This window comes from Grampus griseus (assembly GCF_964374135.1).
Source record: "Grampus griseus genome assembly, chromosome: 3".
Classification (NCBI taxonomy): Eukaryota; Metazoa; Chordata; class Mammalia; order Artiodactyla; family Delphinidae; genus Grampus; species Grampus griseus.
The window spans coordinates 66,404,454-66,431,783 of NC_139019.1; the positions used below are offsets into that span (position 1 = coordinate 66,404,454).

At 35.9% G+C, this 27,330-nt stretch overlaps 1 protein-coding gene across 2 annotated transcripts in view; it reads right to left on the reverse strand.

Moving 5' to 3' along the window:
• The window catches only part of EDIL3 (EGF like repeats and discoidin domains 3), a gene marked incomplete at both ends in the record, with an annotated part of 427,613 nt that overhangs the window by 122,078 nt on the left and 278,205 nt on the right, over positions 1-27,330 (reverse strand). For both annotated transcript variants that reach the window (XM_082652203.1, XM_082652202.1), the window contains 2 exons: positions 3,355-3,499; positions 4,927-5,082. In XM_082652203.1, coding sequence (XP_082508329.1) covers positions 3,355-3,499; positions 4,927-5,082 — 301 coding nt within the window. The remainder of the gene's footprint in view (positions 1-3,354; positions 3,500-4,926; positions 5,083-27,330) is intronic.

The following is a 27,330-nucleotide window of genomic DNA, read 5'->3' on the forward strand; positions in this document are numbered from 1 at the left end:
ATCAAGAAAGCCAAGATAAAATAGGAGACTTCTCTGATCAATGTCGTCTCCTCATACTCTGCTAATGCCCTACATACTAGCTTGTACTCGTGGCCTTGTACTCGTTATTCAACTGCTTTGTGCCTCAGTCTTCTCATCTATAAAATGGTGATAATAATCAAAATTATATTTAAAAAGTCTTCTAAGAAATTAGTTGATAAAGTATTTAGAAACAGTGTTGGCATATAGCTAGCATTCAGTAAACGTTAGCTATTTTTATTATCTCCATAAATCTTATTCCAACAGATGACAGTATTAAGTCCCCAAATCAGCATACCAGTGAGTATTAAAGAATATCCTATGATTGGCTGCAATATCTGAAACTAGACCATTTTCAGTCCAGGCTCTAAGAGAGGTGGTTTAGAACTTTTCACTGATAAATATAATTCTTAATTACAATTCCTTGCTTTCTGTCCTAGTCGATCTAGATCAAGTCTTCCTTCTTGAGGCTCCTCCATATTTGCCTTCACCTCCACCTTCTAGGAAATTCCTATCCTATGCAAACATGACAGAGACTGACATAGAAGGTTAGCCAATTGGATGTCTTAGCTCAAGTTTTGTTGAGTTGCAGGCATAGGAGACCTATACCCCAAGTTCCATGATATAAGTAGTTCTAAATCCTCAATACAAATTCTGAAAAAGAAAAATTTCATGACAAAAATCTCAAAGATTTTAGAAAGTTCTAAAGTCTTAATAGCATGCTCTTTATCTTCAAGCAGTTCTAAGGTAACGTGCATTGTCTGTATTACGGATTTCTGAGTTTTTCTTCTGTTATCACCACCAGTCCCCCACCTTGCCACTGGAATCTTCGTACAATTGCTTGGCTTGCAGAAGAGACACAAAGGAAAGAGACACAAAGTTGCTTTTCTCCTTTTTGAGATGTAACATAGTTTTTGAAGTATTGGATAGAAAAGGCATACCTTTACTTTGACCGTTTCTGCTTAGTTATAGAATTCATTTCATTACCCACTCTGCTGTCTAGTACTCAGCCCAGGGAAGTGCTGAATAATTTGTTCAAAGAATGAATGAATGACTATTCTTCTACTAATTACGGTCATGATCCATTTCATTCTAAACATCTTAAATCATATTTCTTTTGAGAATTTAGGGGAATTTTCTTTGTAAGTATCTGGAAAAAGATTAACTGCTATCTTCTAGGCAGGCTGAGAGCTCTTATAACAGTTTATTGAATACAATAAGGCAGCCTTGGGCTTTACAGTGTTGCACTGGATTGTGGGAAATAGTTTGGTACATTCTACTAATGTTTATTTCCAAGTGTTATAGCTAACCTCTCTGTCAATTTGCCTCACACCACCAATTTCCCTTCTCATCCATATGATTTTATATGTATAAATTAACTCTTTTACCAACATGGAGAGCACCTGAACAAAACGAGGTATTAACAACAAAACTGATTATTTCTAAAGTGAGGTGGTGCCCTAGCTTTAAATTTTTATTAATTTTTTTGGCCACACCACAGGGCATGTGGGATCTTAGTTCCCCGACCAGGGATCAAACCCATGCCCCCTGCATTGGGAGCGCAGAGTCTTAACCACTGGACCGCCAGGGAAGTCCCACTGTTTTTTAAATTTTTATTTATTTTTTCATAAGCATTCATTAAGAGATATTATTCTCTGCATATACTTTCAAAATCATTTTGTGGGGTTGGGAGATGAGGTGCGGCTTCTTTTTGAAAACATAAAATCCGTAAAGGGTCAGGTGTAACCTCTTGTCAAACTTGAAAGTAAAATATATTCACATCTTAGGGGTGTAACTGTGCCATGTCTGAGAGACTGGCCCTCATGAATCAAAGGACTGAAAAATTGGGGAAGGCGATGTTGTAGCAACTAAAAAGCATGTGACTTAACAGCAAACTTCATCATGCTGTGGCTTCCCTTGATTGCTTTATGATGAATGACTTACGGATGACACTGGCCTGTGGTGATAGAGTGACATGCAATATAAACACCGTGCAGCAATAATTCTGCTGAGATTTACTGGTAGTCAATAAGCCAGTTCAAATTACCAAAATAAGGAAAACATCCCCATTACAATAATTAATGGTACTAAAACTGTATGTTGATTGCTTCATAAAAGACACCCATATATAATATGAAAATATGATTCTTAAAATATCAATAGATTCGCTCATCTGCCCAAATGTCTCTAACCCCTTTGAATGTAATGGGTTCATTTAAAGTCTGGTTGTTTTTTAATAGTAACTTCTGTTTCCCTGAAAATCATTCCCTTTCTTAACATCACAAACCCAAGAAGGGAAATAGATAAAGTGTGTGTTTTAACCTATATGCAACATTTTGAAATGAATAAAAAGCTCTCAGTTGTCTCTTTTCAGAGATGTGTCCTATTTTTAACTAAACGGCACTTCTGTAAGTATGACAAAAGTCTCTCGTACTTGGTGGTTACACTAAAAAGTGGGGCACACATGAATTTTTAGTTTTCTTAAAAACACAGTGGTTTGAACAAAATCTCAGGCCAAAGTGGCAAAGATAGTTTGTAAATGTTGATGATAGAAATATAAGAACCACCACCAAAAATATAGCACAGTGAAATGCCTAGACAGATTTTCTGTTTAGTTCAGAATCTGGCTAGATTGAAAGTGAATGACTGTGAGATCCACTCATAAAGTCTTCATCTTTGTATCTAGTCCTGATGCTCCTGGAAGACAAGGATTATTTAAATCTGAGTCCCTTGATAGATTATCTTTGTGTTTGAAAACCACTGTTGGTACAATAAGCAGGTTGTTAGATAAGAATGATCTAAGAATGAATTTATAGTAGCAATCTTGGTTGTAAAGTATTGTCTCTTGGAAGCAATGATAAATTTACATGTTTCATAAAACCTAAAAAAAAAGACAAAACTAAATTCTTATGGTAGATGTACAAAGATAAAGCTTACTTTTCTATGCCATATAGCCTAAATGTAACTGCAATTTATGAAGTCAGGCAGATTCCAGTTTTTACTGAAATTTTGTCATAAAACATAAATCATAGTTACTATTAAAATCAGGAAGGCACATTTATATTTGACAAAAGTTTCCAATGAAAATTTGTTGTACTTTCTTTGACCACTCAAAGAAATACATTGCCCCTTCTACATTAATTCTATTCTGTAGCGTGTTTTAGAACTTGTTTATCCTCCTCTCTCTCTCTTTCTCATTGAACCAAGCCCTAGACATTTTGTAGCAGAAATGAACATCTACGAGTGTTGAAAAATTGCAAGTTCGTAACACACTACATACAAATATACTTTTTTTTCCTTTAAAGAGAGTACAGAAATACATAATATGAGACTCACCTGACAGTTCACATCCAAGAAGCTCCATTCTCAAAGTGCAGTGTCTTCGACAAACTTGGGGATAGAGTCTCACATACTGAGCTTTTATGGGGGGCGTGAAAGAGTTAGCATAGGGTGTGTTGTTATCAACATTTCCACGGAACACCTATGAAAAGAGATAACATAGAGTTTAAAATTATTAATTGCAACAGCTTTTTTTAAAAAACTATTTTCATATATTGACCCTATATCCTACATACACAACGTAATCTCTCAAAGATTGGATTAAATAATCTAGGGGTCTGGAGCATTTAGAAAGCACCTTGCCAAGAGAAGTGAATATAAATATAATTTTCTGTAAATTCAATATTTAATACCTTTCTACAACCTTAGTATTTTATTTTTCTTCTATTGATATAAATAAAATATAATGCTTTTTTCCCTAAAAAAAGACAACAGACCTATAGACAGAATCCTCATTAAAGCTGTAAACCACTGTGACCTATGGCTTAATCTATACCCTACTATGATGGTTGTTTCAATTTAAGGCCAGTCCTTCAGACTACCTTAATCTTTCAACTTAATCTGGGACAGGGGTCTGTCTGCTCATTTTGCTACTTACTAATTATAGTTTTTTTGTTTCATTTCGTTTTTAGGAACCAGTCTTCACTATTGCTTCCTGATCACTCAGTTTCTCTAATACTGTGATCAGATTTATGACATTTTAGGGTCTGATTCCTCAAGATTACTTCCTTATCAGTCTGTCCCAGAAAAGAGACTCCTAATTCTTCATATATATCTCCAGTGAAAAGCTAATTTCTCTCTAAAAATTAAGTGATAAAATGTGTTATTTTTAATTCCTTTAAATCTCACTCTCATTTTACCCTCTACATAACCTGGTAATCAGAAAACCTATTTAAATTCATTTAAGAAGGTAACTTAAAAAATCGTTCATAAAATATATGAGAGTCTAGTCTAATGACTCAGTTTTAAATGGAATGAGCTGCAGTGCTGATTTTTTTAAATTAAAAATTGGGAGTAAAACTAATTAAAAAATTAGAAATATCATATGAAAAGGCAAAGGAGACATAGAATATTATATCCATTTCTTCTAAAATATTTTATTCTGCTAAATAACAAAATTTTCTTCCAATATGAAGTATATAAAGATATTTATGTTTTCTATAACTTGGTGTTTTTCTTTAAAAATTATATTTTTTCTTTAAAAATAATAGTTTTGATCTGTATTTATTTGATTAAGGAGAGTGCTAATCTGTCAAAACAATAAAATGAAATATTGAAAGCTGACTGTTGTTAAAATAAAACTTAATTTCATACACAGGACTATGCTAACCTTGTGATAAAGTGTTTATAGGACCACCAGTTAAAATCTGAGAAAGATTTAAAAGGTAGCTACTGTACATTGATAATTTGGGATAACACCGTACCCTCTCCACACCACTGGTCCAATTAAAAGAATCAAATTTATTTTCAACAGCATAAGACTTCTGTTGGATATTCAGTAATCATTTGGTAATCCACGATCATTTATGGGAGTTTACTTTCAAATTAATAATGTCATGTAAGTCTTACCATATCCTCATTGGTGCCTTTCACTGTGTACATTGCCCAAGTCTTTCCATCATTACTATAGGCAATTTTGTAGGATTTTGTATACTCTGGGCTTCCAATCCTCTTGGCTCCTTGAGTAATCACACCAGTAACTCTCATTTTTCTTTGTAAATTTATCTGAGGAGACAAGGCATAATCAACTATAATTTCATTGCTTTCAGGATAATGATGCTGATGATATCAAATTTGAAAATGGAACATTTTTATTTAATAGTAAAGATTTTAAATAATACAAAACAAGCATATATCAAGCTTAGCTTCAAAATGTCTTTCTCTGATGGTATACTTTTTTTTTTTAAGTAAAGCAATATGTATGAACAAGATTTGAAAAGGGCAATGTGTCCCCAAAATATAAGTACTGAAAGCATTTGGTTGATTATGATATGTAAGTATGAGTTAGCAAAGTAAAAAATGAGAATGTTGTCTTCTCAAAATAACCTCAATGACATTACTATGAAACTAATGTCAATATAACTGTTAATGTGTCTCAACTGCTTTAGCCTTCAAGAAATTTCCATTAAAATAAAACATGCAAACCTCTTCGAGAACTTTGAGTATTAGAATAAGAAAAGATAAAGACAACAATGATGGCAAAAAACAAGTACAAAAGTATCTTCAGTTTCTCAATCTTTATACTGTAGTCTCTGCTATGGGTTGTGTAAGTACACACTGGTCATGGAGGGTTTTTCACCAAATACTTCTCATTTCATTATATGGAGATGTTCTAACTGATATTTTCTCTCCATTCCAAATCACCCTACAATAGTTTGCTGCAGCATAACTGTCACCTAATAAATTTTTCAACATTTTTCTCATATTTAAATAGAAATCTCCTTTTGACACAACATAATCATTCATTAAATGCTACCATGTAAGAAAAATACTTTCTCCATATATGGGCAAACATTAAAAATTGTTCTATTCACTTTAAAATGCCTTTATGATGTCTATAAAATCTTAAGCTCAGTAGAAAGGTACTGTTTCAATGTTCTTGACAAATCGCTGTAGAGCTCTCCTCTCCACCAATTACAAATCAGAATAATTTAAATCTATTATACTATAATATTGTTAATAATTCAGAGACCATTTCCTGAGAAAACCAGAAAATCTTCAGATTCATGTAAGTGATAAGGATGTTCCACTCTCTGATGGGACTATAAGAGTTAACATTTGAAATGGCAGAAGATGTGCTGAAGAAACCAGCGCCTCTAGAATTTTCGTTTTTATATGATTAAAAACAGGTCATACATTTAAAAAGTCAAAAATTGGAACTATGAAAGCAATCATTAAAGAGTTCCCACCCCAGACAAACACTGTGACTCATTAAAAGACCTACAATGTTTTATTTCCCTGGATTTATAGATTTTAAATGTGTTAATGTGTTAAGGGCAATCCTGAATCCTGCATGTAGCCAGTGTCCTTTCAAGCTTCTGAAAGGTTGCTAACATGGCATGGTCCACCTTCCTCTCTATTCTGAGTTTCCTAAGTCTCATCTTCCCTCTCTGATGGTTCTTCCCCAACTAGTGCTCATAAAACGAGTCTCTGTCTTACTCATGTATAAAGAAAATCTGGAATTTGGATGAGTTAAAGAACTGGGGTGAATGGTCCCCAGCCTCTGACTGGCGAGCATATGCCCATGTTTCACTCTTGTAAAGCAAACCTATAAACAACATTTTTGTTTTTAAATTCTGGGCCTGTGGTTCCTTTTTTCTTCAACAGTGCGAAGTGAGTTGACTCATATATCTGATTTTGCTTTTCTCATTTTAATACTTAAACATCAAAATTACTGACATGAATACATTTGATGTCTCATTCTTGTTTGGAGGTACAAATAAAAGAATACTCCCCATGAAGGTAAATTTTACTTACTACTCTTTTATCTCAACTAGTTCTCTAAGGGTGATTTTGTAATTTTAACTGTGAGATTTGGTAAAGGTAACCTCCGAAAGAGACTTTATCTCTATGTTAGGTAAATAAGCACATTGCTATGAAAGAGCCATATTCTTCCACTATTGTAGGTATAGCATTCTTTTTTCAAATGGAGACTCTTCATAGTCTAAATCTTTCTAATATATATAACATAAACAGTGGACACTATAAATCATGTTTCCTCCATTTTGGAAGCCAAATTCCACACTTGATACTGCTGAACGTTCCTTTTTCATTATCTTTTATCTTGTAGATGGCCAAATTATCTCTGCTAGAATTTTAGCTGATGACTAATTTTCTGAAGCTTAAATTATGTAACAATCAAAAAATGAAAATCTGAGTACATGTTTCTCTCTAAGTCATATCAGAAGTGATGTTTTAAAAGATTCCTGTTTGCTCTAATATTTACAAGCTCTGAATATATATCTCAAGGAGCTGGAATTCCAGAGAGTAAATAGCACCCAACTTGGGTGGAATCTACTTTTAGTAGGTATTTGTAATTAAATATCAGTACTGTTTTCATCAAATAAAAAATAACAACCAAAAAGTGACTCATAGAATACCGGTTCAGGGATTATTAGCAATTACTAGGTTTTAGGCTTTTGAGTTCTCCTGTATCTAGCATTATTGGAGTGTGGAATCTGAAATCTACCGGTGAACTTCTCATATTCGTTATGTTAAAATCCATTGGTTTATCTTGCACTTTGAATGGGTCTTTTACCCATGCACGGTTTTGTAAAATCGCACATTGGTCATTTGGAAAATATAGACTCACGGAACTATGTGGACTCTCTAAAAGATTACACATTATACATATAATATCAAAAAGTCACATTCATTAATATCACCACCAATTTCATTAAAAAATCTTAAAACACTGGAAGCTCTCAAGCTCACACTGGCAGTTACATTTTTTCCAAAATTCTAATTTTCCCTTGAAATTTCAAGTTATATCTAGCAACAAATACTGTCAGTTGTTTTCCTTAATGTGGCAGGACTACTTTGTTCATTTTCAAGAAAATATCTGCCAAATATCCAGGTATGAATAGTCATGGTTTGTCAGTTGTTCTCTGAAGTAAACATAATGTTCAAATAAGGAGGGGGTAGTTCAGCCTGCGAATCACACAATCTCCCAAGTGCTTTTCCTCGAGATCATCCTCATAGTTCAGTACTCCGCAGAAGTGCTTTATGTGTGATTCCCATGTCATCACGCAGAATATTAAAGACATGGCCAACATCGGCATTTAATAAAATTAATGATCGTTACTGTTTCATCAAGGACATTCTTAAATGAGCTGGAGTTTTCTTTTTTTTTTTGGCCTCCAGCGTCTGCATAATGGGGGTGAATACAAAGACTACTAGTACAGTTTGATGCTACTGTCTTGATTTGTGCTAAGGCTCCAGCAATTTTACTCACCATTGTTCTGTGGCAACAGTACAATTGTCAACACAGTGAAGATGGCAAAGAAAATCTTATAATTATTATGGAAATAGTGTTGACCTGTGGACTTCCTGGATGGGACTATGGGGGTCCCTGCCTCCACAAGACATATGGGTACTTCAAGTTCAGTTGAGAACTACTGATGTGAAATATACAAGGGGTTATTACAAACACACACACACACACACACACACACACACACACACACACTCCAAAGAGATGTAAAAAACAACAGAAAACGGAGCAAAGCATATTAAAGGGCAATTCAGAGAAAAGGAAATGCCGAGAGTTAAATTTTCACTATTAATTAAATAAATGCAAATTAAATAAAAAGAGCAATTTATAGTGAACAACGTATAGCCAGAAATGATGAGATAATATCAAGTATTGCTGAAGTATTCTTCTGCTGAGGGCGGGAGTTGTTATTAAAATTAACCTATTCCTGGGTACTCTTCCCCCCACCCTGCAAATTTCTGCATAGGTGCTCAATGAGAAATGCACACACATATCTACTGTAGAATTTTTTATGTTAGCAAAGAAGAGCAGCTTAAGTGACTATCCCTAGAGGAATAGAGATTTAAAATATAAAATATATGTGTGCACATGCATGTGTCTGTGTGTGCTTTTGCACACATACACAAAAGCATACTTTCTGAGAGTCAGAAGTGATGAACTGGATTCATACATAGCCATCTAAAAACATAAGAATGTGGAAAAAAACAGAATGAAATATACACAACACCACTTATGTAAATTGAAAAACAAACACATATACAACATAACATCATGCACTTTCCCATAATTCATGTGTCTAAATCAACCTAGGAAAGGTGAAATGAAAGATTACACATCAACTCTTCTAGGCTGAGTTTCTATAAGAGAAGAGGAATGAGACAGAAGGTGGGGAATGAGTAACAGTGCCAGGAAATAAGGAGGTTCATCCTCAAATCAGTGCTGGCAAAAGATATTCAAAGTGGGGGAAGGGATCATTGGTTCCTCTCATTTCCTCCTCTGTTCTCAAGGAAAAGGACTTAAGTATGGCCATCTGATGTAAGAGTACCATTACATACAAAAGTATTTTCTGAGACTCATTCCCCAGTATAAAATATAGTGCCATAAGCATTTCAAGCATACTTATTGTAAAACATACTTAAAAGTATTTATAGTTGTACTTTAGGCAAAAGCTAGTATTAAATAAGCAATTAGCTTTAAAAGTAGCTTTATGAATAGCTAATTGTTTTTCTCTACCTCAACCTGGAAGTTGTGATCCATCTAAGTAATGCATTCCAGTGTGGGTCTGACTGGTAGCTGGTATCACTACATAAAAACAATAGGAACATAAAATGTAAAGAAATACAGCTTGCCAAAAGGAACTACTTTCTTATTTTATTAAACTGAAAAAAAAGCTTTCAGTTTTTTAAATGTTGTAATAGTTGGGAAGTGGAAGAGGAAGAATTCCTTTTTGAAGAAAAGGAAACGTTTGCCAATTGAAGATTGGTAAAAGATAAACTGAAGCATATTAAAAATTTTAAGAGTTTATTTGATCAAAAAGTGATTGGAATGGGGTAGCACCAAACAAGAAGTGGTTAAGAGTGTTCCACAAACAGGAGCTTGGGGGAGACTTACAGAGAAGAGGGGGGAGCAAAGCAAAGAAATTATCTGATTAGCTATAGCTTAAGGAGTTGCATCATTTGGGAAAGTCTAGTTGGCTGTTTGTGATTGGTTGTCCTTAGGTTTCCAGTTCTTAACCTTGAGGAATTTACAGGCTTAGGTCTGTGCTTGCCTACGTAGGCTGCTAAGGCATTAAAGTCAACTCAGTCTAAAACATATAAACAGCGCATACAACTCAATATCAAAAACACCAAACAACCCAATCAAAAAATGGGCAGAAAACCTGAATACATAGAAGATATGCAAATGGCTAACAGGCACATGGAAAGATGCTCAACATCACTAATTATTAGAGAAATGCAAATCAAAACAACAATGAGATATCATCTCATACCTGTCAGAATGGCTATCATCAAAATGTCTATAGATAACAAATGCTGCCAAGGATTTGGATAAAAGAGAACCCTGTTGATGGGAATGTAAATTGGTGCAGCCACCATGAAAAACAGTATGGAGGTTCCTCAAAAAACTAAAAATAGAGCCAGCAATTCTACTCTTGGGTGCATTATCTGGAAAAAATGAAAACACTAGTTTGAAAAGATCCATGCGCCCCAATGTTTATAGCAGCACTTTTTATAATAGCCAAGATATGAAAGTAACCCAGTGTCCATCAACAAATAAAGAAGATGTGATATATACATATATGAATATTACTCAGCCATAAAAAGAATGAAATTCCGCCATTTGCAGTAACGTGGACAGACGTAAAGAATGTTATGCTTGATGAACTAAGTCAGACAGAGAAAGACAAATACTGTATGTTTTAACTTATATGTGGAATCTAAAAAATAAAACAAATAAACATATATAGCAAAAGAGAAACAGACTCACAGATATAGAAAACAAACTAGTGGTTACCGGTGGGGAGAGAGAAGGAAGGGGGGACATGTTAGAGTTATGGGAATAAGAGATACAAACTATTATGTGTAAAATAGATAAGCTACAAGGATCTACTGTATAACACAGGGAATTATAGCCATTATTTTGTAATAACTTTTAATGGAGTATAAACTGTAAAAATACTGAATCACTATTCTGTATACCTGAAACTAATGTAATATTGTAAACCAACTATACTTCAATAAAAAAGGCAAATCAGACTAATGGTCTCCTTGTTTAATTAATTTAATAAGATCAATCAATAAGAGAAATAAATGCCTGATTCATAACTTATTATTAGAAAAATCATATTAAAATCAAACACTTAGTGGTTGTTTACTTCATGATTATTGGGGCACACAATCAGTAGTCTGTGAGTTGCTATGGAAAAAATGCAGATTTGAAGATTAGACAGCATATTACATTAAAGTACTATGTAAATAAATAGTACTTAAATAATGATACCCTATAACAATCATTATGCATACCAGTGTTTTAATAATTTGCACAAAATTTATGTAAATTGACCACTAAGTGCTGGTGAAGAGAGTTTTTTTTTTTTTTTTTTTTTGCGGTACGCGGGCCTCTCTCCCATTGCGGAGCACAGGCTCCGGACAGGCAGGCTCAGCGACCATGGCTCACGGGCCCAGCCGCTCCGTGGCATGTGGGATCTTCACGGACCGGGGCACGAACCCGTGTCCCCTGCATCGGCAGGCAGACTCTCAACCACTGCGCCACCAGGGAAGCCCCGAAGAGAGATTTTTAAATTACTAATTTTTCTTTTCCTAATGATGAGGGTTATGGATTATCATATAAATATTAAAACTATCAAGATTAAGTAATGAAAGAACCTATGAGACAGAATGATGTTGATATATGTCCATCATTAGAATTGTTAAAACATAACTTGAGGAATTTGCTGTAACTGTGTATTAGCTATGAACACAATCATGCTTAAACTAAATGAAAAGCACATTTCTTAAGGAAACAATGGCCGAACTACAACCATCTTTTATGAGTATTTCACTCGAGTATCAGAACTGTCCTTATGCTGAATTAGAAACATTATTTTTTGTGTGGTTATTATAAAGGACATGTGTAATTAGAGAGAATTAGAGCACCCTTGAAATGGTAAATCATCATTATTCATGACACTTTCATCTTAATAGAGATTTTATTTTATGTACTAACATTCTACCTCTGGTGGAGTGGAGATGCAAAAAGACATGCATTCAATTAGCTCCAGGTCTGGAAGTATGAAAAAAAAATGTATATATATACACACACACATATGTATACATGTATAGGTATATTTGAAAATTCCAGATAACCATTTTATACTGATGGAATTTAAACTTTTAAATTTGTAAATGAGATTTTTTTTTTTCTCCACAATATTTTTCATAATCCACCTCATTTAAGTATGCTTTCACAGGTCACAGTAAGGACAATCCCTCCAGGAGGGCTGTCAGTTGGGAGCTGGCAATACAAATAAGCTTCAGGCAAAAAGAACAGGCAACCATCTCTTTTGAGTGACATGAGAAATAACTTGAGCCTCTGAGGCAGTTCTACATATTTGGATTGTTCAGATGTCACTTAAGGGGTTAAAAAGAAACAGGAACACTATTACCAAAAGTTTCTAGTTAAAAATTACAGGGAATTAGACTCCCCTGTAATTCACATGATCTTATTAACATAAAGTATTTTTATCGATTGCATCTTTAACATCTTCTGTGGAGACCTGGGTGGTGGGAAGCATCATGAACGCGTCTAAGGAGGAAGACCTCTGGGGTGTCAGGATGAAAGGAGTAACTCAGACCAACAGTGCATAGGTTCATGGTTTTGATATGACTGGCCTAGTTATAACAGAATTTCCCTTAAACAACCTCCGTATCACCAATGACCTGATTCACTAACACTTCATCCCCACTGTTAAACACATGCACTGCTCTGCACATCCTGGCACTTTGGCTGGTCTCTGCCAGGCCTATTCTCCTTGTTGCCAGCTGAAACGCACACTAACCGTGAGTCAGTTGTGTTGGATCCTCAATCTGTTTTTTTTCAAGTTGTGCTTGTTATTTTAATTATGTAATTTGATTAAACATAATTGCTAAATGTGACTGGGAAAGGAGAGGGTTTTTTTTGCCTATGTAATAGCTTTGAAAAACCTCGAAAAGGCAAATTACTGAAAACAATTGATATTATTGGGGAAGTAATTAATACCTAGGGTTCTATGCTTGAATAACTTTGCCAGTATGTTTAAGCAACAAATAAAATAAAAACTGAAATCAATAACGCTTCATGGGTGTGATTCATCTAAGAAACATGAAAAAGAATTTAAATGCTTTTTTCTTTTAATCAGTTTTTATTAACTAATCAATACTTAGTTCTGAAGCTCCAGATAAGAGGGCTCCTAAATTGCCCTCCACTGTTCTGAATGCTGGTCAGCCTTTGACATGTGTTCAATTAACCCAACTGTCTTCTTTGAAAAAAAGATGGGACAAGAACACAAGCAAGTAAGCATAAAAACTATAATCTCTTTATGACTCTTTGCACCTGGGAAAATTTCCAGTCAAAGTGAAACACCTCATTCACTACATAGTATGCAACAGAAGGAATTCACACACCATCATGGGTGTAACCTGTTAGTTGTTCCACGAGTCCTGGCATAACAGCTTCCTCTGAATTTCCCCCTATTTCTGAAGAGCCTTCAGTATATTGTACTCTTCTCCCCCTTCTTGTTACTTGCTGTGGCTAGAGTTTCTTCATATCCTCCAGTATTTATATTCAGGAATGAACTGAACTGTGGCTATTTTGCTTAAAGACTTCAATCTGTATATTAAGTTTCATGTAATAGTATATATTAAGGTAGTGGTAGTCCAGAACCCTCATAAATAAAGTTTCATGGTCTGAGGTATGGATTTTAATTCTTGTGCTCTGAAATTTAGATTTTTCTTGTCTTTTTCCTGGTTACTTTATATGGCTAGGGCAAGAATTAAAGGAGTCATTGTCTGTAAAAAACCTGGTAATTTGAATAGATTCAGTAAAAAGATGGAAGGAAGGAAGGAGGGAAAGATGGAAGGAAGGAAGGAGAAAAACAGAAACCTCAAAGAAAAGATAGAAGATGGGGAAGAAACAAGAGGAATTAAAAGAGAAAATGATGACATTACATGAGTAGGAACATTAACCTCAATAAAGATACGTTAGAAATAATAAAAATAAGGTCACTTTGCTAATCTATATATTTTTAAAGAAGCTTGAGGTGATACCAAAAAGGAAAAAAAAAATTCTTGATGCACAAGCACAGGAGCAGTGGGTGCGCCATAAAGGGGAGAGGAAAGAGGGAGGCTGTGGGCCAGAGACTGGACTTGCTTAAGTTCCTACAGGTGGCCAATGTCAACAGCAATAGCTCTTAGGCGGATGTGAAGAGGGCAATCACCTGCTCTACCAAGAAAAGAGAGAGGGGGGAGGAGTGAGAGAGGGGGGATAAATTAGCATGTTGAAAAATTTTAAAAAGTTTATCAATTAAAAAAAACTTTCAAGGCAGATGTTAGGAGAGGTACATTACTTTTTTTTTTTTAAACTTCATTATTTTATTTTTGGCTGTGTTGGGTCTTCGTTGTTGTGCACGGGCTTTCTCTAGCTGTGGTGAGTGGGGGCTACTCTTTGTTGCGGTGCGTGGGCTTCTCATTGCGGTGGCTTCTCCTGTTGTGGAGCACGGGCTCTAGGCATGTGAGCTCAGTAGTTGTGGCTCACGGACTCTAGAGCGCAGGCTCAGTAGTTGTGGCGCACGGGCTTAGTTGCTCCGCGGCATGTGGGATCTTCCTGGACCAGGGCCCGAACCTGTGTCCCCTGCATTGGCAGGAGGATTCTCCACCACTGCGCCACCAGGGAAGCCCCAGGTGCATTACTTCTAATAGCTGGCTCAGGAACGATGGGGAGGAATTTCACTTTAAGGTCCACATGAATGCTCTCCTCCACTTCAACCACCTCGCTGAGTGGCCTTCAAAGTGAATGTGACTGAGGACAGTACTGAGGGAATAGGAAAAGTAAAATAACAACTGGATCTTCAATTACTTTTAAGTATAGTCTTAGCCAAACCTGAGAATTCCCTGATGTTCATATCCCTAACCAGGACGATGAAGGGTTGGCAGGTAGAGAAGAACGCATTATCCCCTGTGTTCTCTAATTTTTCTTATTTCAGCTTGTTTTTAGCACACAAACAACAATGCCAACAGAACAGTTTCCAAGTTTTACTATGAGAACACTCTATACCCTTCCCTTCATGAAGATATTATTGGTAGTGTCAGTAAGTGCCTTGAAATTTAAAATGCTGACATGGGATCACTTAAACATCAAGACAGAAACAAAAATCACATAATAAAAACTTAAAAGGTACTTCTGGGAAGCAGAATACTATGATACTCTTCATTTTTATGTACCGTAGGAAAAAGTCTAAGCAAACATATGCTCTAGCAAACAAAGTGGCAAATGTTCTAGGATATTATTTTCTAGCATTGAGCAATATGAATGAATTAACCAAAAAGAGAAATCAGAGGGCTAAACAGAAGGAGTGGAAACCTCTGAGACACAGATGCAGCAGCCATTATCAGGCAATAACTTAGTATTCTGTAGTCTTTGTGTACTTCTGGTTTATTTTAATCTAAATAAGTACACTCTTCCATCTGGGTTTCAAAAATAAAATTAAATAGTTTTAGAAATTAAATTTCATTGTCACATTGGAATATATCAGCAAATATTCTGAATAACCAAACAGACAACATTTCATGGCTTTTTTTGAGAACTTAACTTCATGATTCAAAAACTCTGTTTAAAAAGACAAACCAAATAGTGCTTGGTCGTTTTTCCTTATTATTAAATTGTTACCCTAGACCTAAAGGTAGCTGCTAGGAATGTTATTACCTGAGTTAACCAGATTATCTCATTTCAGACATGCTGAAAGTAAGTTTTTAATATGACTCCAAAATTGGACGCACACTGGCAATATTCCATAGTCTCTTAAAGTGCTGCCTGATACAAAAGGTTCTTTGCAGTCTATAATGAAGTCTCCCTGGAAGAGGCAAGTAATATCTTTTAATCCTTCTACCTGCTTATACACTTCTATGGTAAGGATTAATTTGTAATTTGCATTGTATTTCTATGGAAAGTATGGGTACTCCACTTAAATGTATAATTTAAATAAAATATGGAAGGTAAAATGCTCTAAGCTGTTTGAACATTTTGAATCCCTTTATGAGCAAGTAAATCCTGAAATTTGAAGTCAGAGGTTTTCACAACAAACCAACATCTGGGACTGGACTTGTTGAGTTTGGGACTTCTTATTAGGTGTTGGGAGAATGATGGTGCTATGGGAACACTGGAAAGATGAGAAACAAACAGAAGCAAAAGCCTGCAGTCGGAAGTCCTGTACTGCATGTCTTTAAGATGTGCATACAGACCCCTCCTTTCTAGGTGATGATCAGTGGTAAGAACCACTAAGACCCAAAATTGCTTGCCTTCACCAAGAGGTATTAGAAGGAACAACAGAAATTCTGTTTCTTTAGGGTGGGAGAAGATCACTGTACTTAAAATGTTTGTCTTCTGAAAACCCATGCTGGAAAACTGGTTGTGCCACTGTGCTTCCTAACATGGCCTTGGGCAAGGTTCTTAGCCTTCCTGAACCAGAATTTCTTCATCTGTACAATGGTAATGAGATGCTATCTAACTCACAGGGTCTTCTGAGTATTAGAGGTGATGTTGACCCTTAGGTGCCTAGCATCTTTAGGGATTCTTTGATTGTTTGCTATCAGTACCATTCTTTCCAGGAAAGAGGAAAGTTGAATTTCTCCTTTACAAATGTAGGAAAACAACAAAAATAAGAAAATGATTCTTTAATTCACACTGATCAGGCATATTAGACTCCATTTCTTTAACTTTTACTTTTCAAAGTGCTTTTCTACATATTACATTATTTCTTTGCTCTTTATATTAACCCTAAGAAATAAATTGTATAATTCTGGTCTCCCATATGGGCCAAGATGGGAAGATGATGGGGGAATTTTGGTCATCTATGCTCCCTTAGAAGTAAGGAGACGAATACACAAAGGGCAAAGGTAAGCACAGAAAAAACTCTACTCCCCACACAGCACTCTTGTCCAACATGGACTCTTTGATAAGGTAGAAAGATAATATTTATACATGTTTTCAAAGAAACACAGTTTCACCACTACCAAAAAAATCTGCATAGCAAAACATTAAAATATTTCAAATTTAGGAGGAAGAAAATAGAATACACCTCATTATTTTAAAATAATAATTTTGCTGAACAAATGTTGGCAATTAGACAATCTTTAAAAAATGTAATGACTGTATTGTTCGTAAACTTTTGTTCCACTTCCCCTAACTAAATACTATAAAACAATTTGATCTAACATTTTTGAAACCTTGAATTAATTATTTTTAAACAGAAAAATATCATTTTTTAATTTTTGTAATTTCATTAGAGTGTGACTGGAATTTAGAAAACAAGTTATTTTTTAATGGTCAAGGACTACACATACTAACCACTGACCAGATTTATGCCTATAAAAATTACATCCATAACTCTAGCTTTACAGTTCATTTTACGACCCATTATTCTAAGATTCATATGATTTAAAAAGTGACATAAAATTTCTGATGACAAAATACTATAATCATGTTATTAGGACATTCAAAATAAGGCAAAGTACATTACACTTGACTTTTTTTTTTTTTTTGGTAGCTTTAACTGTAGATTTTCTCCAGTCTTAGATCACTTCTTCGTTTTCAAACCTTCAGTGGTTTGCCTACCCACCACCAAATTAAAACATGCACATCTTTCACTCTGGCATGCACTAATTCCTACCATGTCATTGCAACTTATATTTTCAGCTGCACTTCTGATTATTTAATGGATTTAATTTGTCCCACATGTCTATAATTTACAAACATGATGATAGAGACAGTGGGAAATGGAGACAGAAAAGATCTTTGGACATGTAATCTAAAGAGGAAAAACACACAATTAACTGTAATTCGAAGCAGAATATTACAAATGATAACGGGACAAATGGGTTGTTGTGGACATAAAGAGAAAATATCAATTAATAGTGACTGGAAACAGAAAACTAGGTCTAGAAAGGTCAAGCTGCCTCCCCAAAGTCACATGCCAGGATTGAATGGTCATCTCAGACCCAGAGGAGAGCAAGAGAGGTAGCCCAGGAGGTGGAGCCCTCACTAAGCTAATGAGGGTCTGGCGAGGCTGGACAAAAAGGTAATTCTTCTGTTGTTATGTCTGTCTATCTGGAAGGCCCCTTTCATCTATTGGAGCAGTCTGAAAGCTTATCTGCTCTTTAAGTCTCCTTTTAAATAGTTTCCTTTGCACTTACATGTAACACTTAAAAAATATTATTATGACACTAATACATTTGGCCTTGGATCTAATATTGAATATGCTATTTTCAGAATCATATTAGGTAAGATTCAGTTCAGATGTGAGTGACAAAAGCCCAAATTAACAGTGGCTTAAATAAGAAAGAATTTGGCTTCTCCCTTGTGTAAACATGTGACTAGGCAGAAGGAGCTGATATAGCAGGGCCCCGGGTGCCTTCTATCTTGTTGCCACTGTATGTAACCCTGATCTCATGGTCCAAGATGGTGGCATCTGAGTTTCTGGCAGCAGGATGAAGAAAGGGATAAGAGGGGAGAAGGGGGCATGTGGGTGTAACCTCTCAAGGAAGATTCACAGAAACCACACTGTGATGCTTTTGCTTATATGCCTTGGGCCCTTTGTGAATCACAAGGCTACACCTAGTGGAAAGGGAGGTTGGGAAATACAGCCTAAAAGACTATATTTTTATATAGAATATACAGAATAGTACACTGAATAAGATATATAATCTTATACAGAATAAGACTATATTCTGAGGTAAAACATGCTTATTAGCTAGTAATCCTCTTGCTATGGAAATAGGCGAAAAGGATGTTGGGAGACAGTTAAAAGTCTTGGCTACAACTCTCAATATGTATTTGTTAAATGAGTGAGAATGTACATTTCTTAATCACTTGCTGTACGGTAATATGTGACAACATCCATTATAAAATATTCACAACAATCTTAAAAAGCCACTCTATTTTTGTTACCACCTTATATATAAAGAAGTTGTATCTTAGAGTGGTTAAGTAATTTTATCCAAAGTGACAGTGGCCAGTTGAATCCAGAACCACTGATCTTGAACACCAGATTGCTTTACCATAGAATATAACTGCTTATGCAAATGTGTTTTACTTGTGTTAGATTTACAGGTAATGTGGCTTATCTTCACACTATTAATTCACTTAATAAATACTTACTGAGCAAATAAAAATTGTTCTAGGTCTTGGGGATACCAATTATGATAGCATATTTTTTCTTCTTTATTAAAGGTTTAGTCACTGGGATTGGTGAGAATACAAAGTGAGCCAACAGACAGTCCCCCTACCCTCATGCAGCTTACTTAATAATCTCCTATATAGTCTTTAATTATAAGCAATGAACAAAAAAGAATAAGAAGTTATAAGAACATATATTATGAGAACTGTATCTATCTAGTCTAGGGTGAAGAGCTGAGTCAGGGAAGGCTTCCTTGATAAACTTGCCTCTAGAAGAGAAATTGGCACATGGGAAATGCTCAGTGAAAATACTGAATGAATGAATGATTGAATTTATTAATTAAAAGGGAGTTGGAGGTCACTTTGGAAGATGTTTTTGCCAAGCCTGGGAAGTAGAAGGGAATACCCTTCAAGAAGTCCCATGTGGCTGGAACTCAATAAATTCTCCCCACTTCCCAGAGCACATTGTTGAGTTCAATTATTCGTTGAATTAAATCAAACAGCTTTTTTTTCCCCTCTCAAATGTCCACACAATGAAGTAAAAATTTTTTGCATAAGATCATCTGAAATGTTTTCTTTACTTAAATAAGCTCCACACAGGCTCAGAAAACGTGTCTATTGCCCAAATAGTTCTCTGCAAATAGGAGCTGCTAAATAAATACTGATACATCTACAGCAGATTGGAAACTAAGGAAAACATTCTAAAAAATTTGTAGTGTACTCTTCTTTCAACATTTACATACATCTTTCCAAATCTGGGTTAATGCCCCTAAGAAAAGAAAAGCTAAGATCCATTGGCAATATCAAAATGTCCTATTTGTTGTTTTGTTTTACAAGATAATCACTTGAAAGAACTTCTTGAAAGCTACCATTATGTAAAAATACTGGCTCAGGTTGGGCTCCTGCTAGGAAAACTAAGAAAAATTTACATCTGCTTTTGAAACTCAGCACTCACTCTAATAGCAGTGCTAATGATAGTAACTAAGGAGACCTGAGTTTAACATAGCTTTCTTTTTAATCTGAAAAATGAAAATATAGCCTATTATTATAAACTCAGAGAAGAATACTTCAAACTTAAGGTAGCATTAAACACATAATACAAGCAAAAATCTGACAGCCCATTTGTGGGCAAAAAAAGAGGAGATCTTTGTTATTTTTTCAAGAACCAAAATAACAACAAAATAAAACAATCTACGCTAAGTACACCAATGTTAAGTTGAAACAGCTACTATTCTAATGAAATATATCAATTTTGGGGAAAACAGCAGCAGCCACAGCAATAACAACATTAAAAACAAATACATGGAGAAAATGTAACCAACATATAGTACAGGAATGAAATGTCCTGAAAACGGTGTTAATGTGTAGAATGAATACACTTATTCCCAAGCTCAAAGTTCAGCTCTTTTCTTCTGCAGGGTCCTGTGCAATGGTGATTCCAGGTAAGCTATGGTCTTATACACTGTTTCGATGAAAATGGAGATAGAAGAGAGAGAGACTTTCACCTCTGTGGGAGGATACTCTGTTTTAGAGTTCTCATCTGTCCCCTCAAAAATCTATTTCAACTCTATGTGGACAGGCGTGGCCTTGTGACTCAAAGTGGCCAGTGGTAATAAGGAAGCGTGTCACTTGGCAGTGGTGTCCACTTGATCCACTTCTACTCTCTATACAGAGCAAACTCACTTTTCCAACTTTATACTGGGTATTATTTTCTCTAGGTAAATCACCAAGGCCCAAAATATATGCATCATTTTCCAAGCAGACCAACTCCTTTTCCTGATTTCTACATTTCTGTTAATGGCACCAAAATCATGCTCAGGCTCAAAACCCTGGAATTTAATTTTTCTTACTTTTTTCCTCCCTCCCCTCCCATAACACACAGTTGAATCAGTTGTCAGTGATGCACCCTCAAACCCTCTTACAGTTTGATATTTTATTTCAACAGCTGCCAGTCTCATTCAGGTCCTCCTCTGGGCAGTTAGCCATAAAAGCCTCTTAACTGGTGTGCCTGCTCCTAGACTCGCCTCTGCATTAAACACAGCATTTATTCAATAAAATTGTACTAAAAGCCTCGTTAGCACTAGGCTTTGTGTTGTATACACATAACACGCACCACACCACTGACATGCCACCTTCCTAAACTCTAGTTCTGACAGTATTAATAACCTGCTGAAAACTCTTCAATAACCATCAAGTGCCACCTTCATCCAGTATTGATGTATGTCACCTTCTGATGTCTCCTTACCTTTGCAGACCCTTATCCTCTTATTCCGCACCCTCCCACCCCCCCTGCCCACCCCCACATGTACCCAAATTTTCAGTATAGTAAACCAGTCCCTGTGGTACTGTGGGACTCGAGGGACATTGTTCCAGCTAATGATTAAGAACTCTCCAGACAATAGGGGCTTCTTAGACAATGGGTGAATTTCCAGGATGTCCGGCCCCCTTCCGAGAAGGAGGGAGATAAACAAAATGTAAAAAAGGTGTCTGTCAAAGACCAATCAGGCAGCTGGGGAGAAGGAGGGAGATAAACAAAATGTAAAAAAGGTGTCTGTCAAAGACCAATCAGGCAGCTGGGTACAAGTTCCCTCTCTGGTCCGAGCCTAAGCCGGGACCAATCAGCAGGAGAACACAACCAAATCTATAATTTACATACGGGGAAGTGGGAACCTATAAAACTGACATATTCGCGCCCAAAAGGGTTCCTTCTTCGACCTCCTGCGTGAGGACCAAGGAACCCCGGTGCACCGGCCTTCAATAAACCTCTTGCGTCTTGCATCGACTTCCGACTCTTGTTGTTTCCTGGGCGAGTCGAAACTCCTAGGAGACCGCGCCGGTCTAACAGTACCTTGAGTTCCCTCCATCTCCTCTGTGACTCTGTTCATCCTGTTCCTTCCATCTGGAATAAGCTCTTCAATGTCATCCTCAAAAATGGTGAACATACTAAATTCACCTTTAATAATTAAAATGTAAATGGCTTTTGGATGTTTTCATTATACTCTGGTTGCGTAGAGAATAAGTATTTCTTCCTTAAAGACTCCTAAGACCCAGCTGAGGTTTTAAAAATAAAACATTTAAAGCCTGGTCTTCCAGAGATGTGGCTATTTTACGACCCTTTTACTATTTAATTGTGACTTAATTATTGAAGGCCTCACGTCATAGGCAAAAATCCTTTGAAAACGATTAAGCATTACTATTTCCAGTTCATGGAGGAATGGGGATTCCACTTAAGGCAGACAACTCATACAGGCAGGTTAATGAAAAACATCACCAAAGCAGCTTAAGTCGTTACGTCTTAGAATTGTGATGTCTTGATGCCATCCATTACTTTAAAATATCCCACACTGATGTCTCATTTGGAAGAACAATATACTATTCTCCAACATCTTTATTCAATTAAGTTGCTTCTAATAGTGAAAGGGGCACATTCAAGGAGAAGTATATCTCTCTTGCTAGACTGTGAGCTCCATCAGGGTAGTGATTACTACATTTTTTCCTAAGGATCTCCACTATCACAATCCACCTGAGGTGTCTGCTTATTATGTAGTCCCCTGGGTTCCAACTCTGACCTATGAATTCAGGAACTCTAAGGATGGGGGCCATATTTAAAAAACCCTCCAGGTAATTTTTATGTAGTTGACACTTGAGAACTACTGCCCCGGCCTAGAGGTGCACTGCTTGCTTATGGGCAGATATAAATTTTATAAAATACAATAGCTACTTTATAAAGCTTTAAGAAAATCCAAGACTCCCCCCATACCCACTACCAGTGCCCACCCCGTACCTCCAAAAATAAATAAATAAATAAATAAAAGGGCACTTCCAAGAGCTTTCAAAGTAAGGATAGTACAGAGGTTAGGAATGGCTTAGCGCTGGCCTCTCACACAAGCTGTCTTGTGTTTAAATCCCAACCATGCAATTTACTAGATTAGTCAATTTGGACAATTTATCGTTCCGTGCCTAGATGTCCCTATCTGACTAATGGGTATAAGAACAATACCAATTACATGGAATTACGGATTCAATATACACGAAGTAGTTGAAACAGCATATAGTGCTAGCTGTTAGATTATTTTCAAGCTAATACATAATAGTATGGATAATGAGACTCAGCTGGATCCAAAGTATAAGTGACTAGAGTAACTTTTTCTGCACTTAAATCTAACCATATTCAGTTAGAAACCCCCAAATTGAAATGGTTTCAAATTAATTACTGCCTCAAAAAACTAAAGCTTTCAGAATCAGGCCAAGTGGCTTGGTACTTGGTCACATTTTCAACACAAGGAGGTTTTCAGTGAGGCCTTGGGGCAGAATAAATTTGTTCAGTGTCTACAGTGGAAATAAGGGTTTCCTTCAGCTCAGTCCAAATAGTAATCCCACTAGTTCCCAGACGATAAACATAAAGAGACAATCAAACCTTTAGCTCAGACTCTCACTTTTCCCCTTGCTTCTCGGCCTTTCTACCCCCACCAAGGACTCAGGACAGGCTGCCAGCAGACCTCCTCTGCCCTTGCAGGAGGTGCTGCTGCAGCCCTTTCAGAACGAACTGTTGCATTGGAGGCAGTAGCTGCTGCGGACTCATAAGCAAAATCTCCCATGGGCAGGTCTCATAAGCACAGTTAACACCTTGGATTGAAGCTGGATCCACAGGCACGGCAGACTGACGTTCACGAGAGCGTTTGGTAACATCGGAGAAAAGTTACTAGAAACTCTGAAAGATGATAGGAACTTAGGGTTCTGTCTCCTTTAGTCCTAAGTGCCATAAATTGGGATATATAGCCCAGAGGCTGCCCAGATGGTCACGTGAAGAGATTTGAAGAGGGAACCAGAGTAAGTTTGCCATGAAGGTGATCAAGGTAGATTGGAAAACCCAGAGATATTAAACTTTGAATGTTTTGTTTTTTCCATGACAGAGAGTTATTTTCAATCAATTCAGATGATCTCCATTTCAATCTACCAGTATCATAAACTAAAAAAAAAAAAAAAAAAAAAAAAAATCACTCTGGTAATATTCATGAGACATTGGGAACTAAACGAACCACAAGACATTTAAAATCTCAACCTTTGGGCTTCCCTGGTAGCGCAGTGGTTGAGGGTCCGCCTGCCGATGCAGGGGACACGGGTTCGTGCCCCGGTCTAGGAAGATCCCACATGCCGCGGAGCGGCTGGGCCCATGAGCCGTGGCCACTGAGCCTGCGCGTCCGGAGCCTGTGCTCCGCAACGGGAGAGGCCACAACAGTGAGAGGCCAGCGTACCGCAAAAAAAAAAAAAAAAAACTCAACCTTTGTAAATACAGAAGATAAGTTGGAAATGTTTTCCTCATGGCCAAAATGTATAGCAAGTACGTATAATGAAAAAGTCTTTTATATATGAGTGTTTTACTGAATTATCTACTAACAGTTTAATAGATGCTAAAAATTGTGTTAAAACAACTCCCTGTAATTCTTCATATTCTATATTTTATGAATAATACTAATACATTTTGTTGGGGTTTTTTTTGACATTTCTGTAAGGGCAAAAATGACATAGCATAAGCTTGGGAAATACTAGTACTTTAAATGTTTCTCTATGGTTAATTAATCTTAGAGAGAGACTAAGAGAGGCATTAAAATAATATGATTATTTTAACAACGGTAATGTCTAAAGTTTCAAACTCTGGTGGTATGATTATAATAACAAACTTATAAAAATTTTGCAAGAAGTTAAAATAGACGTTTTTTCTTTAACATTTCTGGAACAGAACATAACCAGGATAGGAGAAGATGAAAATTTTGGTGTTTGGCACTCCGGGTTTAATTAGCAGACTTCCTGGCAAAAACCTTACAAATATTACCCATGCTCATCTAACGTTGCATATAAAAGTGGTATGCAGTGGTTACGGAGGAAAGTATGGGCCACTGGAATTACAGAAAGCTTCATTCCTCTGCTGCCCAGATGCGTGAGGAATTCCTTATATTGTGGAGAGATGTAGCACATATGGCACCAATGGGATCATGCTTAGAGGGCACAATTCACATGTAAGTATATAACAGCTGAACACAGAGATGAGCTAAGTTGTTTGGACATTCTCAGTACCACTCAGTGCAGTATGATTACCATGTGAAAACAACCAATATCTCTCTCCGATCTGTTTTGTTCAGCAGTCTCTTTTCTTCTATCAATTATCTGCATCTATCCAACACAGTTGTTTTTTTTTTTAATTCAAGGTGCTATGGAAATAGACTTAAATCAGGTGTAATACTAACTCTCAAGTGATATAGGAGAAAGGTAAACAAAGACCCTTTTATGTTAAGTATATTAGCTGCTATGATTGAAATACATAGTTGGCAGAGTGGGAAAAAAGGACAGTGTAGTAGTCACTTAAGGCTTTGGAGATAAAAAGCAGGAATTTCAGGAATCACTTTATCGAAAAGGCAACAAAGGAGCTGAATCTAAAGGTTGGTAGATGGTCAGCAGAAAAACCATGAAGTGTATGTGCCTAACCACAACAGCAGCAAACAGCCAGGTGAAATTGAGCAACAGCAAGAAATCCAGGTCAATGAGGTCTTGGGTGCTGAAAGAGAGGAAGCAGCTTAGAGGAAAAAGAGATTCCCAATGCAGCTTCTTTTATATTAGAGGCAATTGCTATCTGGTTAGTCATCTATTCCATAGCTCAGAGAATCTGGAGTTAAGATCCAAAACACATCCGTTAAAGCAAATAAGCAAGCAATATGCACTAGTATTAGTATAAATGTGGTAAATGACCAAATAATTAGAGACTAACTATATTTATTGTCAATATTATATATTGATAATATATTTATTATCAATATATTTATTTATCAATAAATATATTGATAAATATATTATATCAATATATTTCAGTAAAGACGCATCATGCCATTTTTACTTAATGCTAAGTGCCTTTTTGTTTTTAAACATTAAAAAGTAACATTTTTTAAAAGCATACACAACTGTGTAGAAGCTCACTTCTAATAAACAACTTAAAGGAAAATAGTAATTTTCCATACAAGATTACTATTTGAAACAAAGATGATTATTAATATTAATTAATATTAATTAATTAATTAAAATTAATTAATATTAATGTCTAGATATAATTAACCTTAGAGAGATGTTTAGTATGAATGGTAGTGTATCTGAGAATGTAGCTTTTTTCAGGAAAAAACAGGCTAAAACATATTCTACTTGAATGAAGAAATAGTAAAGACAGATTCGATTCTGTGCAATTCAGGTTCTGTAACTAGAAAACAACCTGGAAAAAAATCAACTTTTTAATTTTATGATTTTAAAAACGGTTTTTGTGTTTCAAGGAGCTCCAGGTGCCTATAAGTACCAAAAAAGTCTTCAAACATATTATATATAGGCTTTTGAAATGAAATATATGATTACTCTATTTTTTGCAGCATTTTAAATACCTTGTTCACAAAGTTTAAAAAACCCCACCACATATGAAATTTATATTCCAGAAATGTGAACTTGTAACATAACTTGTGCTCACATAAGTCTCTTTTGGGTCCATGTATTCCACACTAACTATTATTTTGTTTAAAATGCAAAAGTCAGATGGTCTTGCTTTTGGGTATTTAAACTTTTCTAACAAAGAAGAATCTAACAGCCATTTAAGAACACTAACTGTTGAAAATACTTAAAGACTTTATTATGACTAATGAATAATGACTACTTAGGAATTGCTGCTAAAGGGAGGATGCACTTCTGACTAGGATATACAACATGGTTCTGCCTCCCTCTAGTTTACAGACTTTTTGCGGGTCACATAATTCCTACTATTCTTCCTCATTTTTCTTCGCTGTCGTTTCCTCTCCTTCCACCCATGCAGTTATCACTACTTGCAGTTCCAACAACAGTGTGATCAGATCGTCAAGCAAAAGTGTTTTTTGCATTTTATTTATTTATTTTTAATGTATCTCAGGCAGTACAAAACCAGGCTTTATGAGCTGATGAACCCTGTTTTTACAGTACAGTCTGAGGATGACCTGCAATAAATAGGTCTGTGGGACAATCCAGAAGTTTTTATTTTTATCCAGTGACCT